This window comes from Hippocampus bargibanti, linkage group LG09 (genome assembly GCF_051943395.1).
Source record: "Hippocampus bargibanti isolate YZ-2025 linkage group LG09, ASM5194339v1, whole genome shotgun sequence".
NCBI classification, from domain to species: Eukaryota; Metazoa; Chordata; class Actinopteri; order Syngnathiformes; family Syngnathidae; genus Hippocampus; species Hippocampus bargibanti.
Window position 1 is genome coordinate 14,521,738 of NC_142742.1, and position 16,175 is coordinate 14,537,912.

The 16,175-nt window shown below is 43.6% G+C and overlaps 1 protein-coding gene across 9 annotated transcripts in view; it reads right to left on the reverse strand.

Moving 5' to 3' along the window:
* dlgap2a (DLG associated protein 2a) overlaps positions 1 to 16,175 on the reverse strand; it is a 184,771-nt gene that overhangs the window by 115,078 nt on the left and 53,518 nt on the right. For 3 of the 9 annotated variants that reach the window (XM_089003725.1, XM_089003724.1, XM_089003720.1), the window contains exon 1: positions 15,603 to 15,872. The exons of the other annotated variants lie outside the window; for them this stretch is intronic. In XM_089003725.1, coding sequence (XP_088859851.1) covers positions 15,603 to 15,631 — 29 coding nt within the window. In that variant the 5' untranslated portion in view covers positions 15,632 to 15,872. Of the gene's footprint in view, positions 1 to 15,602; positions 15,873 to 16,175 lie in introns of those variants that run through there. 9 annotated transcript variants of the gene reach the window in all.

Here is a 16,175-nt window from a genome sequence, read left to right on the forward strand (position 1 = left end):
ATAGTAACATTCCAATAATAATAATAATAATAATAATAATAAAAATAATAATAATAATAATAATAATAATAATAATAATAATAATAATAATAATAATAATAATAATAGATTTCTATGATCTTCATCTTGAATAACTTTGGCCTGAACCATACGTCTGGCTCAGGGTTTAAAATTTGGCTTGCTTTGATTGTAACTTTTAATGCCAAATTCCCCAAAATTGGTGTTTTTATCAGATGAGATGAAGTGTCAAGAGATGCATATCTAAAAAAACTGCATTGGGTCTGATTTATGAAGCACTCCACAGAATTAAATGCAAAACCCTCCAATTCCACTCAGCTCTTTGTTTTACTGTGAAACAGTGACCTTGCTGCTTTGCTTCACTTTCAGTGGCTACAGCATTGCTTGTAAGAGCCGCAGCAGCTGTTTTCAGACGAAAACAAAATGCTCAGGACATGAAAGCAAAAAGACAATTAGCAATGAGTATGTAAACCCAAAAAGATCTGACTGGGCTAAAAAGCAAGTCAATAATTCTCCCACACTGCACAGTAAATATGGACAAAACCACATTTGCCGATGTTTGCAAATTAAAGCTGCTTCAAAGATAGGAAGGTATGGAAGTTATCCAAAATGATTACATGCATGATGTATTTTTTGTTTTTAAGTCTTCCAGAATAAGCATTTTGTGTTGATAATGCAAACCCTCACAGCACTATTGGTGTCAGGAAATCTTTTCCAATTTTAGCTCCTCGCCACTTATTCTACCAGTAAACCCTTTTGGTGGATCATTGTTGCGTGCTTTATAATTAGTCCCCGTACGAGGAATCTCTGAGTAAGCATTATGTTAATCCATTCCGAATCTCACTCACTGGCTATTTTGACTCAGCTCCTGCAGGAAATAAGAGGGCTGGTAATATAAGTCTTATGAATACGAGAATAAAACAAAACACAAATGCGTGAAAAGAAAGCTACATTATAGGTCACACAAGGGTATAATGCAGACATGGGTAAACTACGGCCCGCGGGCACATACGGCTTTTTAATCCGGCCCGCCGAACTTGTCCAAATTATAGTAAAAACAGTGTCTGAAAGTCTGAAAAAGTTAGCGGACAACAAGGCAGACAACTCTGAAAAGTTGCCTGCCATACAGAAAGACGAGAAATCGCAAAATAAACATTCATGCAAAGTATATAGTTTTTTTTTTAATTGAGGCTGTACCTACCACAAATGCTACCTTGCTTAATTTACGGTAAATATCCGTGGCTGAAGATTTTGCTCCCGTTATCATTTGCCGTCATGGTGCACAATGCATCGTTTGTGTTGCGTTGTCTCCTACAAGCCACTGAGCGCCTTTCATAACTCTCATGTACAGTTTACAGTCACGGTATAATGTAAGTTTACCTTTTGCAGCGACGCACATTTTGTTAGCTTCTTTTGAATCTTTCTTCTGGGGCGGAGGTTCTGTGCATCTACTTTGGAAAATGATATGAAAATGCACGACCTTGCTTCGGACTTTCCCAAGCGTTCTTGGGAATGTCCGAAACACGAAGCAGGCTTCTGATTGGCTGCTGTGCCGAGTATGCAAATTTCAACTGTAGGTAGCCTATGCCTGTGTGCTTGGCAACGATACACGTGTACTGTTTGCGCATGAAGGCGAGCGAGGGCATCCGTGCCGAGTTTGCAGAGTGCGCGGTCAGGACAATCCATCCATGATTTTGCGGAGTTTAACACAAGTAGATATTATTGAGCTTGAGTATTTAGTTGTGTAATAATATGTATTGAATATTGAAAGTGATTCCATTTTTCAATAAATTGATTTCTTTAACGTTCCACTTTCGATTGAAACTTATTAAAAACAGATGCAATCTTGATAAATCACAGTGCATATTTTATTTTGATCTATTTATATTTCCTCCTCCCAGTATCTGCAAAATAGTATGTCAATGCCATATCTTGCATATTCCTTGAGACAAATTTATTAACTGATAAGGGCTGTTTTTCACATTTGAAAGACTGTTAATAAATCAATCAAAAACATCCCTTTCATCCCTTTGCTGCTGTGAAATGTAAATTTCTCCACTGCGAGACTAATAAAGGCAAATCCAATCCAATCCAAATTGGGTTGTAGAGTTCTTACTGTGCTATGAGGTTTGCACACACTACATTTAAAGGACAACCGACATCACTTTTTTGTTTCCTAACTAACATCAGAAAAATGTTTTATAGCATCTAAAATACCCAAAACATACAGTATTATATTTTTAGTCAAATGAAAAAGACCATAAAACGACTTAAAGTGTGCTGAAACTGCAAATAATCGAAACCGGAAGTGGCCAGTTTCAGAAGGTCCCGCCCACTTGTTCGTGGTGTCACGCCAAGACGTCTTGCCTTGCTCGAGAATCAAAACAATGGCTTCAGATTCGGAGAAGATGCTTTCTTGGTACTCATCCAGTTATGAATATGATTCAAATAGTTCTGAAGAGGAAAGCATACATGTTTGCAATTGATGAAATAATTTATTCCGTGTCATTTTGAGGCATCTGGGGGGGGGGAGGGTGTCGCACCCAAAAGAGGCAGAAGATGGCGACAAAGCTCCGTGCTCTCGCCATCAACCTCGGATCAACACGAAGTTTTCAGACCAAACAAAGTACCGCAAAATACATTGACGTGATCAAAGGACTGCTACAGTAAGTCCTTTCTCGGTCAGGGGCGTTGCTTCAGTAACGTGACGTGAGGACTCGCCACCAACTCAAAACCAAGACTGCCGGAATATTCAGTGTGAGTCTTAAAACGTAAAATATAGCTATTTGTAAAATACACTCAGTAGAAGTCATTTGAAGCGATTTGACAAATTATGGACACAACTTGTCCGGAGACGTCGGTTGTCCTTTAATGCTTTAGTATATCAGGCCCAAACACTCCCTCCAAATGCTCTTGACCCGGCCCCTCTGTCAAATTTTAGAACCTATTGTGTGCCAAGTAAAAATGAAGGGTAAATATTTTACACATTTCTAATTCAAGGTACCGAGTGGGTGCTAATTTATCAATACTGCACGGAAATGCTGGTCACAACTGCTTACAACCATGTTGTGTCATGAGTCAGTCATAAACTAAAATAAGAGTTTCTCATTAAATTGCAGGGCTCATTTTAAAGGTTGGAGGGGGTGCCGGGGGAGATAAGTAGTACTCATGAGGTCTCCCCCCAGCCGCCGCCTCAGTGCCAAACCTCCCAACTTCTTTTGATCTTCCTTTTTTCCGCTCCCACTCACCCACTTTTGCAAAAACATGCACATGTGCTTGTCTGTCTACCCACGTAAACCGCTGGCATGGGTAAGTTCCCGTCACGAGACAAAATTTGAATAGGCGGGGGGGATTTTATACACAAACACAAATCTGACTGCAGCTCTGCTGACATGTGATGGTGTCTCCATGGCAACTAAGGGAGAAAGGCACTGCGAAGTGGTGTCAAACAAACATTGGATTTGAAACCTTTCAAAAGAAATAAGATGTCGCGTGCTGGTCGTAATGACAAGATGGGGTCAATAAAATCAAGCTCAGGCAACACTGCCTCTGTATGAAAAAAGCTAAGAAGTAGATCTTGCAGGTTACCAGTGCCTAATATTAGCTGAGCATACATAGTTTTTTCTTCACATGTATTTCTGACCTTAAGTACAGTAATGAAACATCTATTGAAAATATACAAGAGAGGTGTCCTTTGATCTCACGCCAAATAAATAAATAAAAATCGCAGAGACGTGCAATTGTCATTGAGAACGTCCATGTTATTCATGGATTTTTGATCGATTGTGCTGTTAAAGGGTCACTTGTGAGCTGGAATCTATCCCAGTTGACGTTAAAAGAATGATGCCATAGACCAGGGGTCGGGAACCTATGGCTCGTGAGCCATATATGGCTCTTTTGATGATTGCATCTGGCTCGCCGATAAATATTACATATTATAATACATATTGTCGTTTTTTTCGTCGTTCATTTCCCGTTGGGGCTGCAGTTGGCGGAAAGCGTAATTTTGATTGGATGACACTGACCTAGAATGGCCGAAAGCGCCATGTTGATTGGATGATAGTGGCCGTCATGTTGAAATAGGTAAACGCCCCTTTAAATGAGCCCAACTTGTGCACTTCAGCGCGAATGCACCGGAGCATTAGAGGAGAGAAAATGTTCTGATTGTAATTTGCAATGAAACAATACCATCGATGAAACAGTCGAATGTCAGTGACATTTTAACAAGCCCCATGTTAACGTTAGCATCGACATACTTCTTCGAGAAGTAGATTGCAGATAGCAAGTGTGGAAGCTTAAGAGCCGTGTGCAGGCTAGCTAGCAGTAACTTCGCCTCTGGACCGGCAAATTGAATTTCATTCTGATCGTTTTCCTGGATTTTTAACAAACACGAGGAACGGAAAACCATCCATGTTAACGGTGAGTACTATCACAAAGTTATTTTAAATAAGACATTCTGATATTTTGTTGAAAAGTAGCCGCACGTGCGCGCGCGCGTGCGTGTGGCTCTCGCTGAAAAACATTTCTAAATATTTTACTTTTATGGCTCTCTTAGTCAAAAAGGTTCCCGACCCCTGCCATAGACCCAGGAATGGCCGCCTATTTATTACGGAGAACATTTAGACTTTTGCCAAACATTCACACTTGGGGAACTGTCGAGTCGCCCACTCAGCTGACCACTCATGTTTAAAAGTGTATCTTATCTAAAAGTTTATCTTGTTTTCTGCCCAGTGAATATTTGTTTTTATTTGGTTATGTTTTCAGTGCAATGGATCCGTTTAGCTTAAATGTGTTATGTGAGGTTCATGAAGTTAGGCTGCAGTCAATCACAGACTATCTGAAGAGGAAAGAAGAGAAAGCAATACTACATTTTGACCCCTGGCCCCCAGAAAAAAGGTATGGTGTTAAGTGACTTAGACACCACCAGAGGGAAAGGAAGAGGTGGATATAAACAACCATGTATTTAATTATTTCTTGGAGTCAGTCCAGGAGTCTGTTCTCCCGGGGATTTTGGTTTCACTGACATTTGGACTTCTAAATCATCTTCCTACTTTGAAAGTATGAGAAGGTCCCAGTTATAAGAAAGCAGAAACCCCCTATCTAATATTTCAAAATGACCTTCATCACATGGACATCAGCGCAAGAATCACACTGATTCAACCTTTTTTATGGATCGTACCAAAAATGCTCTATCAGGTGTGACACTTTCCATTCATATTCATGTAAAAATGTGACTTCAAAACCTGAGAGTGTCCTTTATAATCCTATGCAATTTCTATATGGATCAACTATCTGATTTATTGGGTGTGGTCTTTTAAATGTTCTTTAAAGTGCTTTGATACAGCTGCAGCGATTTTGAAAGTACTTGAAAGTAGTTTAAAGTTGTCATGTATTCCTTTAAGCGTAGCTCTCGTTTGTGGATCCAAAAGACAACCTCAGCCACCATTGTCGCTTCTATTCTATGCGTCTTATAATTTGTTGCGCCCTATATATGAAAACAGTTTTAAAATAGGCCATTCATTGAAGGTGCTTATACTCCGAAAGACCTTATAGACTAGGGGTCGGGAACCTTTCTGACTAAGAGATAAAAGTAAAATGTTTGGTAAAATGTAAAAGTAAAATGTTTGGAAATGCTTTTCAGTGAGAGCAACACGTGGCGAGCGCGTGCGCGCGCACACACACACACACACACACACACACACACACACACACACACACACACACACACACACACACACACACACACACACACACACACTCTCTCTCTCTCTCTTGGCAGTCCATCGAAGTCGAAGATGACGTCGCTTCCATTGCTTTGTGGAGCATTGGACAGTGGTTATCGGCGCTGGCGTCGATGCCACTGTAGGTGACTATGAAGCCCGATTCTGGAGCCACAAATCCTGCCACATTCAGGACATGTGAGGCCAGGACCGGGCTGTCGAGGCGGTACTGAAGCAGCACAAAGGTGTCTTTGCTCGTGCCGCACGATCCTCCTCTGGGTGCGTTTGTTTTCAAGTTGTGTTACCCCTTCGTGGCATAAGGAACGCCACAGTGGCCTGTTAGCTGCAGCAGACTCCAGATCGCTGGGCTTGATGTTGCATTTCTTTAGAGTCTGTTTAAGCTGGTCTTTGTATCGCAGCTTAGGACCACCAGGCTTCCTATTCGCTGACAGGAGTTGTCCATAAAGCACCTGCCGAGGCAAGCGGCAGCTAGGCATCCGGATGACATGTCCAACCCACCGGAGTTGCCTCTTTGCCAGTATAGCCTCGATACTGGTGGAGGCGGTGCGTTGAAGGATGTCGGTGTGTGGGACACGATCCTGCCAGGTGATGCAAAGGATTCGTTGGAGGCACCTGATGTGGAATGCATCAAGGCGTCTCACATGGTGTCGATAGATGGTCCAGGCTTCTGCGCCATATAGCAGCGTGGACACACACACTGCTTGGTAGACTGCGACTTTTGTTGGAGTTCTTAAGTGGTTGTTTTCGAACACACGAGTACGCAATCTGCCAAAAGCTTTGGAGGCCTGATGGATGTGGGCCTGGACGTCATCGTCAATTAGACAGGAGGGTGTTAGAATGCTGCCGAGGTAGCTGAATTGTTGGACAACCTTGAGGGGTGTGCCACTGAGGGTGAACGCTGGGGTAGGAGAACTCTCTTTTGCCATGACCTCCGTTTTGGTTACAGTGATCACGAGACCGAGTGATCGGTAGACGGAGGACATGGCATCAAGGGCATGTTGCATGGCAGCTGGGCTGTGGGCCAACAGAGCACAATCATCTGCAGACTGTAGCTCGTGGATGTCGCTGATCAGGGTCTTGGTCTTGGCCTGTAGGCGTCTGATGTTGAACAGGCTACCATCCAGGCGGAATTGGATTTGTACGCCGCCACCTTCCTGGATGGACTTATGGAAGAGGAGCGTAGCTGCCATCAGGAACAGGTTGAATATAGCAGGGGCCAGTACACAGCCCTGCTTCACCCCGACTTCCACAGGGAACGGGGAAGATTGCTGGCCACCAACAAGTACAGTTGCTTGCATGCCGCTGTGGAACTGTTTTAGGATGCCGAGAAATTAGGAGGGAACGCCACATTTCTGCAGTATGGTCCAGAGAATGTCACGGTTAACTGTGTCAAATGCTTTTGTAAGGTCGATGAAGGTGATATAGAGGTCCTTGTTTTGTTCCTTGCATTTCTCCTGAACTTGGCGCGCAGCGAAGATCATGTCCAGAGTGCTTCGATCCTTCCTGAAACCGCATTGTGTCTCTGGGAGGATGTCTTCGGTAATGTTTTATCTTGCCAGCAACAGAAAGTAGGGAGATGCCACGGCTGTTGCCACAGACTGACTTGTCCCCCTTCCTTTTATAAATGGTGACAATGTTGCTGTCTTTCCATTCCTGAGGAAGTGTCCCGTTTTGCCAGATGTTGCAGATGAGGTGGTAAAGCTTCCGTGTCAGGAGGTAACCGCCGCTCTTGAAGACCTCAGCTGGAAGTCCATCAGGGCCAGGGCTTTTGTTGTTTTTAAGGCTCCGGATTGCAGAGAGGACCTCTGTGAACTGAGGAGGTTCATCAAGGGAGGGAACTGATGGAAGCTCTGGGAGGGAGTCAAGGACAGATGTGTCTGAAGGGTTTACTTGGTTGAGCAGGGAGTCAAAGTGCTCTGCCCAGCGCTCAAGTATTAGCTGTTTGTCCTTCAGTAGTACAGAACCGTCTGCAGATTTAACTGGGACAATGTGTTGTCTTCGTGGGCCGTGCAGGGATTTTACAGCATCATAGAAGGCGTGTGTGTTGTTGTTGTCTGCATGCCTCTGGATTTCTTGGGCCTTGCTGAGCCACCACTTGTTCTCCATCATCCTCAGCTGTTTCTGTGTTTCACCACGGATGGCCTTGTAGTGAGAGAGGAGAAGTGGAGAATGAGGGTTGGAGAGAAGTGTGGTATGGGCTTTGCGCTTGGCTTCCAGAAGCTCCTGTATGGCAGCTGAGCTGTTATCGAACCAGTATTGATGATATTTCTGAGTGAAGCCGATGGTCTCAGAGGCAGCTTGATGAATTGTTGTCCTCAATTTTTTCCACCTGCTTTCAACATCAAGGTCACCATTACTGGTGTCCTTGTCCAGGCTGGCAAGTCCCTCTGCCAACTTGTTGCGGTAGCTGGCTGCACACTCTGGGGACTCCAGGGCCCTGGTGTTAAGACGCCTTTGGGGTTGCTGTTTCTTATGAGGAGGTCGAATTCTCAGCTTCAGCCTGGACTTGATCAGTCAATGATCAGTCCAGCATTCAGCCCCACGCATGGCCCGTGTGATGCAGACGTCATTTTGGTCTGGTTGCCTTGTGATGATGTCGTCCAGTAAGTGCCAATGTTTGGACCTGGGGTGCATCCATGATGTGATGTATTTCTTTTTCAGTTGAAAGATGGTGTTAGTTACAATCAACTGATGCTCAGAGCACAGAGTGAGGAGTCGGAGGTTTATTTTCCCCGTCCTGTGCCTTCCGATTACTTGTTTCCAGAGCCTGGCATCAGTACCTACTCGGGCATTGAAGTCACCCAACAGAACAAGTTTATCAGAGGCAGGGATTTTGGATATGGTTGCATCCAGGGACTCGTAGAAGGCATCTTTAGTGTTATCGTCAGCATCCAAGGTGGGAGCATAGGCGCTGATTAAAGTTGCGAAGCGACCTTTTACCAGGGGAATACGCCAGGTCATAAGCCGTTCACTGATACCTTGGGGGGACTCAGGGATGTTACTGAGTAAGCTGCTTTTCACAGCAAAGCCAACTCCATGGAGTCTTCGCTCATTCTCTGGGAGACCCTTCCAGAAGAAGGTGTAGCCTTCACCAACTTCTGTGAGTGAATCCTCGCATGAGAACCGAGTCTCACTGAGTGCGCCAATATCGATGTTGTACCTCCTGAGCTCATGTGCGATGAGGGCAGTTCGTCTTCGAGGTCTCTCCATCCCGTCTCGAGCATCGAGGTGCGAACATTCCAGGAAGCCAGGTTCATAGTCATGGGTTTGATTATATTTCGTTTTCGACCGCAGAGGGGGGATGCCTTGGTGGCTGCGGTGGGCCACCCAGGTGTGGTGGAACAAGCAATGTTTAGGTCACCTTTTCTAGACCCTTCCCCTATAAGGGGTGAGCAGTGCGGACCCTGAATAGGGCTGCTCAGACGCACAGGATGTTGCCGAAGGATAATGTTGCTCCATCCCATCTTCGCAACGACCATCAATCCTGTACCGCCCCTGTGTAGGAATCAAGCTAGAAGCTTCCAGTCACATCCATGACCTGCCCCCGTCACTTTATCCTATCGCCAGTGGACTTATATGGTGGAAGCTGAAACCTGCGCTACTAGTGGATTCAGTGTGAGGGACGGGGCGCGCAATTCCTTCCCCCACATACTTGGCCGCACCCGCTGTATTCCAGTGGCAAGAGTGAGGACTCAAGACGACCTTCAGGTGAGTGCGGTTGCAAGGGGCTGCCGGTGGTCCGATCTGTTGGACTCCGCCTACGCCTACCCCCGGGTGCGGATTTGGACTCTTTGTCTGGCCTCTACCCTCCGACCTGTTCGGCTTGGGTGACCCTGCCAGGAGTACAAGACTCCAGCCGACATAGCTCTCGGGGTCATGGAGACGCGCAAAGTGCCTCACCACGATAAGGTGGTGATCCCATTCGAGGCACACACACACACACACACACACACACACACACACACACACACACACACACACACACACGCGCGCGCGCGTACACACACACGCAAACACGCACCAAACACGCACGTCACATTTCAACAAAATGTCAGAATGTAATAAAAATAACCTGCCACAAAATTTTGTGAAGAATAGGTTGGGTTTTGTATTTGGACAGCATCTTAATGGCCAGCAGTGTATTTGTGCATGTACAGCTGAGTTTTGGGAATGTTTTCCATTGGGAGAAGTTGGTGCAGTCACTTGGACACTGATTGAAGTCAAAAGCATTAACCCAACAGGCAGAGTGCGCTGACAACCGTTTGTGTTTCACACAGTCTCATGAGAGCAACTGATACGTCACAAACCCTGTAAAGTGACACATTCGACACCAGCGGCTGATCACTGCCGCATCCTTCTGTGGATCAATGACCACTTCATTTTGGGAACAAGCTGGGTCACCATCTGTGTTCAGCCCATGTCTTGCAAAGAGGTGTCAGCACAGTGTTACCTCTCCAAAAATGTCAGTTGTCATTCAAAATACAGTACATTCACATCAAAATTCATCAAAATCATGGTCGCTTTACACACACTGAGGAGCACTTCCAAACCCCCTCGGGGCGCTCAGGGATGATGAAGCTGACACACCCTTTTATTATTTTCAACATTTGGCGTTTTCTTTTCATCCTCCTCTCATTTGTCCTTGTTCTATTTTTTATTTATTTGGCCTGGGCGTTAAGTTTTGTTTATATTTTGCTGTACTGGAGGTATATTCCAACAAGTCTGCCTGTAGGCCGCCCCTTTCTGTACCTGAATCCCAAAGTGACACCGCAGTGTCTGGCTGCATTGATATGGACCGATATCTCGTGTCTCTCGAGGTCCAATGCTCGCCACTAGCCACCAACAACTATTAACGTCCCTATGCAGGGATTCCCAAAGATGTGTCAAACAGTAACTTGTCATTGATGCCTGCCAATGTCAACCATCTCTTGAGGCCTTCTCTGGGCCAATTGCGGGCGGGCGGGCCCAGGGCCGACGGACCGAGAGAGAGAGAGAGAGAGAGAGAGAGAGAGAGAGAGAGAGAGAGAGAGAGAGAGAGAGAGAGAGAGAGAGAGAGAGAGAGAGAGAGATAGATAGATAGATAGATAGATAGATAGATAGATAGATAGATAGATAGATAGATAGATAGATAGATAGATAGATAGATAGAAATTACAAGTAAAGTACAACATGAAGTAATCTCTATGAAAAAAAACTTCAGGAGCATTCAGCAGCAAGGTGACCTTGAACAAAACAGTAAAATGTCAAGTGAGGTTTGGTGCTTGGGTTGGTTAATTTTTAAAATACCTTAGTCATTCCAAATTGCACAACCTTAGGGGTATTTGAGTTATAATATGTTAATGTTAATAATTGCATGTTTGCTGCTGCATGGAGCAAATACTTCACTACAGTGAAGCAAATGATGCACATTTGCCAGGTTAATTCCTCCCTTAAATCTGACGATTACAAATGATGTGTCCCCATGCAAACTCAAAATCAAACCAAGCTACGAACATTCAAACACTGACAGATTTTTTTTTTTAAAGCTCTATGGATGAATTTTCTTTGGATGAATTGCATCTTTTCTTGCTATCACTGTCACGTAAAATTATGGAAATTAGCATTTCAATCTGCCCATGGCAATGTTGCGAGTATGCTTTCACAGAAAGAGCGTCATGCCAAGATACAGAGTGATGACAGGATATTTGACAGCTGTTTTCATTGTTCGCAGGCCTCAGGCATTCAGTGACCACGACTGTCGGTGTCTTCAATCTTTGTATGTTTACCTCCATACATTGGAGTGCAAAAACACCTACCTAAATCCCAAGAACAAATCAGGGAAATTATGGCATGATGAAATAAACCATGACAAACAGGCTAAGCTAATCAAAGTTAAAGCAAACATATTATGTAAGCAAGCTGTTGGCACAGTCAAATTCAAGATGACACTTCTGAGTCATTCATGTTGTTTAAGAAGTGAATGCGACACTTCATTCGCTATGGTTGAACACATGTATTTGTCCTGCTCTTGTTACACTCTGATCCTGCCAGGTTTTTGAAAGCATCATAGCAGATGACAAAATGAATCTCCCAAGTTGATGCACAGGATAGTGCATAGTACACCGACTGTACATTGGCCAATACTTTGCATCAGCTTGCCGAAATTTAAGGTCCAGTGATTATTCTTATGTACACTGCTGCAGTGGGGTTTCAGAAAAAAAAACATCCATTTGAACATCATATTTTTAGAAAGGTGGAAAGTTAGCATTTTGGAAGAATATTTTCTCAATGGTCAAACATTAACAAAAAAAACGTCTGTGTAAGCTCTCAGTCGTACAGGAGTGGTCCATTGATGAAAAGGTTTCTTCAGCCGTGATCTGTACTTCTTTGAAGGTGTCGGATGTGACCAAAAAAATAAAAATCAGTCTCAAAAAGTACTTCAACAAAGTTATGGGTGTTGGAAAGGTTGTGGAAATGTATGTAAACAAATGTTTTGTATGATTTCTAATAAAAGTGTACAGGTTAGAGTTATGCAAAAGAAACGCAAAGGTTATAGCTACAAGGGAAATGTGATCTTACTTAAGGATCCTTTTTGAGGGCTGTGTTGACAGAAAGGTAATGCAATTTGGTTTGTTACTTTCATATTTTTAAACAGGCAGCTTCCTAAAATTACTTCATCTAGGATGGGAGTGACACTGCCCAAAACCAGAAAGTCCATATACTTGCCGAATAGCATGTGGCCTGGACGCTCAGACCGTATAACAGCCGAGAAAGTTTCCTGTACTTTGCTGAAAAGGATTATTGTGAGGAAATAAGTGGCTGCTCTTGACAGATAAACAGGCCAGCAACTGCACAAGTGCGGCGAGGAGATTAGTTTTGTTTTCAGTCATTTGTTTTGAAAATATCTGTGGATACACACTGCACTCAAGGCCTGGAAATCCTTAGTTTTCGTGCCTGTTTAGATAATGGCAAAGGTTTTTGGTGTGAGTGAGGGCTTGAGAAACAATAAAGTCTGCCCATGGCAATATGACAATTAAGTAGGATTTGGCCCTTGGACATCAAAATACGTCCAGTGTAGTGCCAATGTCTGTATGCTTCTTGGTTGGATGCCATAGTATAAACACCATTTTGTTTCTTTTGGTCACAACAGTTTAAAATAAAGACATCCTGCTTTGTTATTCCATGCACACATGTACATTCATTGTTGTGTTGACGTACAGTCCATTAATTAAATATTTGGACCTTATACAGTGGGGCCTCGGCTTACGAACTTAATTAGTTCCCAGAAAGAGTGTGTAAGGCGAAAAGTGTGTATCCCAAAAATTAATTTCCCATAGTAAACCATTAAAATGAGAATAATCCGTTCCCAGGTCTCCATAAAATATAATTTTCAACGAAATAAGCCTTAAAACTACACACAACATACCTTATTCTATGTATAATAAATGTGCAATTTTATTGTAATGAAAGAAATACACTGTACAGTATAATAAAGTCACTTTATTTGGATTGGATTGGATTGGATTGGATATGCCTTTATCCATTTACATGTGTGATGGCCGTTGATGGCTCTTAATTGACACCTGTTGCTTTCTGACTTGTAAGGTCTTACGAAACTGAGGCATCACATCATCATTCATCATGTTGATGATTCTCATAGACACAGTCTTTTCTGGATGGAACTGTTCAATAAAAACCTGCATATCATTCCACTTAGCCAACATTGCCTTGATGCTCTCACTTGATGCTGCAGCCATCTCCTCCTCCTCGCCCTCAGATGACAAGTCCCGAATGGCTTGCTTCTGCTTGTCCTCTTGAAGGCAAATCAAATCCTCTGTGTTGAGGACCTCATTATGGTCAGCAACAAGCTCCTCGATGTCATCTGCATCCATTTTGAGTTCCATGTTCTGTCCAATGGAAACAATGTTGTCCAAAACAACAGAGTCATGAGGATCAAATCCTTCAAAGTCCCTCTCAAGGACGCATGCGGGCCACAAATTCTTCCATGCTGCTTTCAAGGATGGACGGGTAACATCATGCCAAGGCTTTAGTCACGTGAAAGCATCGAGTAAATAAAGCTTTTAGGCGAAGGATGGTAGCAATGGTGGACTTAGCATTTCCGCTAAGCCGCTAAATCAGACAAACGCACACCTCATTCGTGTTTCTCAATGATCTCCTTGTTCTCCTCGACTTTAATTTTATTTTGTGTCTTCTTTGGCCCAACACGAGCCTGTGGTGGGGTCTTTTTCGGTCCCATAACAGCAAAAGTATCTGTAAAAAACTCCTTGGAGGCGATCAATGTCTCTCTCTCTCTCTCTCTCTCTCTCTCTCTCTCTCTCTCTCTCTCTCTCTCTCTCTCTCTCTCTCTCTCTCGCTCTCTCTCAATCGACATGTGCATTCAGAGAAAGGGGGTGTGGAAAGGCAGGCCTGCTGGGGCGCTGTTCGGTCATGTGCTTTGGTGTTCTTCCGCCGAAGATTATTTCGCCAGCCGTGGTGGGCCGTGAAAAATAGTGCTTAATCCAAGGTTTAATGTTCATAAATTTAACGTTCGTAACCCAAAAATTTCATACGTTCGTAAACCAAGGCCCCACTGTATTGTGTTGCATTCCATTTGTAATGCTAATGTCATATTTTCCACACCACTCGTGTGTGCATCCGGCAGCACCGCATGCCCTTGCATCATTTGACAAAACACATTAAGTGCCTTTATGCAATGACTGAAAGTTTGTTTAAAGTTTGTTACGGAATCTTGCAGTCTAAATAGTGGATATTGCTTCATGGATACATAACACAGAGTCAGTGTGAAGCATAGTGCAGCAGGCTAGTAGGAGGAGACCCGAAGGAAGGATGACGGCGAACCATTTGGTGAATCCCAACAAAGTTGCGGGAGATCTGATGCTCATTTAGAGCAACAAGGGATGTCTTGATTGTCAGCAAGGTTCTGTTCCAGACTTACTCATCCAAGCAAAGCAACGGTAATGCCAAACAATAACTTCCAACTGATCAGGCCACCTGCACTTCCAAATACACCACAGTGTCAGCTGCTGGGAGCAACACGGCTCCAACCATCTGTTCAAATGTGCACATTCAAATAGATGAAGAGCCTCTCCAAGCCTACACTGTCTGGATTGAAGTAAAGTAGCATGTCGCTGCCTGGGCGGGACAGAGACTGTCTGCAGTGCAGCAATGGACAAGGAGGACCCCAAGCATATCCTCCAACAGGCTGCTGAGTGATGGGCCATGAGTACAAGCAGAACTATCCAAAAACACAAAGCTACAGACTAACTCATGAGAGTCAAGACCTGATGAAGTGCCCATAAGAATTTCTTAAAAGTAACCTTTCGGTGTTGTCACGACCAGTCATAAAACGAGACAGCTGACATACATACACAACACAGTACACACGCATGGAGCATCATATGACACACATACATCTGACGCAAAGCTGACCCACCCTACATGACAGTTTACATACAACTCTGCACACTACTGCAAGTTCACACCGTATTCCTTTGCATGCAAGCATGTAGCGGGGGTGCACACAAGACACTTAAAACAGCAACATGCATTATTGTTTTGCACTACAAATGAAAATATGTTAAAAAAATGCACTGTGGGTACAGCAACTCCCATTTCTGCATAAAGATTTGAAGTTGCTGCAGTCCAACAGATTTAATTGTGGGGTTCATTTCCAAAGATACAGTGTGGTTGTGTTATCAAACAGGCACATTTAAATACTAGATGTTCGCTAGATGTTTATCTTGTAACTTCTGCGACAATACAATCTCGAAATATAAGCATTGCATAAAGCTATTAAACCATCACATGCAGCATAAAATACAGGAGACCAGATAACTAACTTACCTGGCAAAGTGTCTCCAAGCAGGAGGCATCTAAGAGCACAACCTGATTTGCCACGGAGGACAGTTGAAAATCACATAGTATTATACAAGGTACACTGAACTACAGATTTCCTGAGCTCCCCACCTGTCTTCAGACTTCCCTATGACTTGCACTTTCATTTATTAAGACATTGTTCATAAGTGACGGCGGAAAGGCCACCTGTGTTAGAAAGGCGGTTAAATGTCAGTTAGATGCTGCGACTGCCACTGCGATGAGTAGTGAGTGCACTGTTTGGAGCATCCACTGCAGCACAGCAGAGTGGCAGTGCAGCAAGAAAGAGGCGAGACAACACACACGTTTGCCTCCTGGTTATCCCAGCATGGCTGGAGCTAAACTGTGACGGGAATCTGGATTCTGGACTTCCAATATGGGTCTTTCACATGAACAGATGGAGTATGTGATGAGGTTCTATGATATAGATAACTGAAAATGATCATGTCACAAATAAATTTCGGTATATACATGACATATGATTGTGTTTTTCAACAATACTTAACTATCTTTCCAATTTAATATACAATACCACTTGTGGTA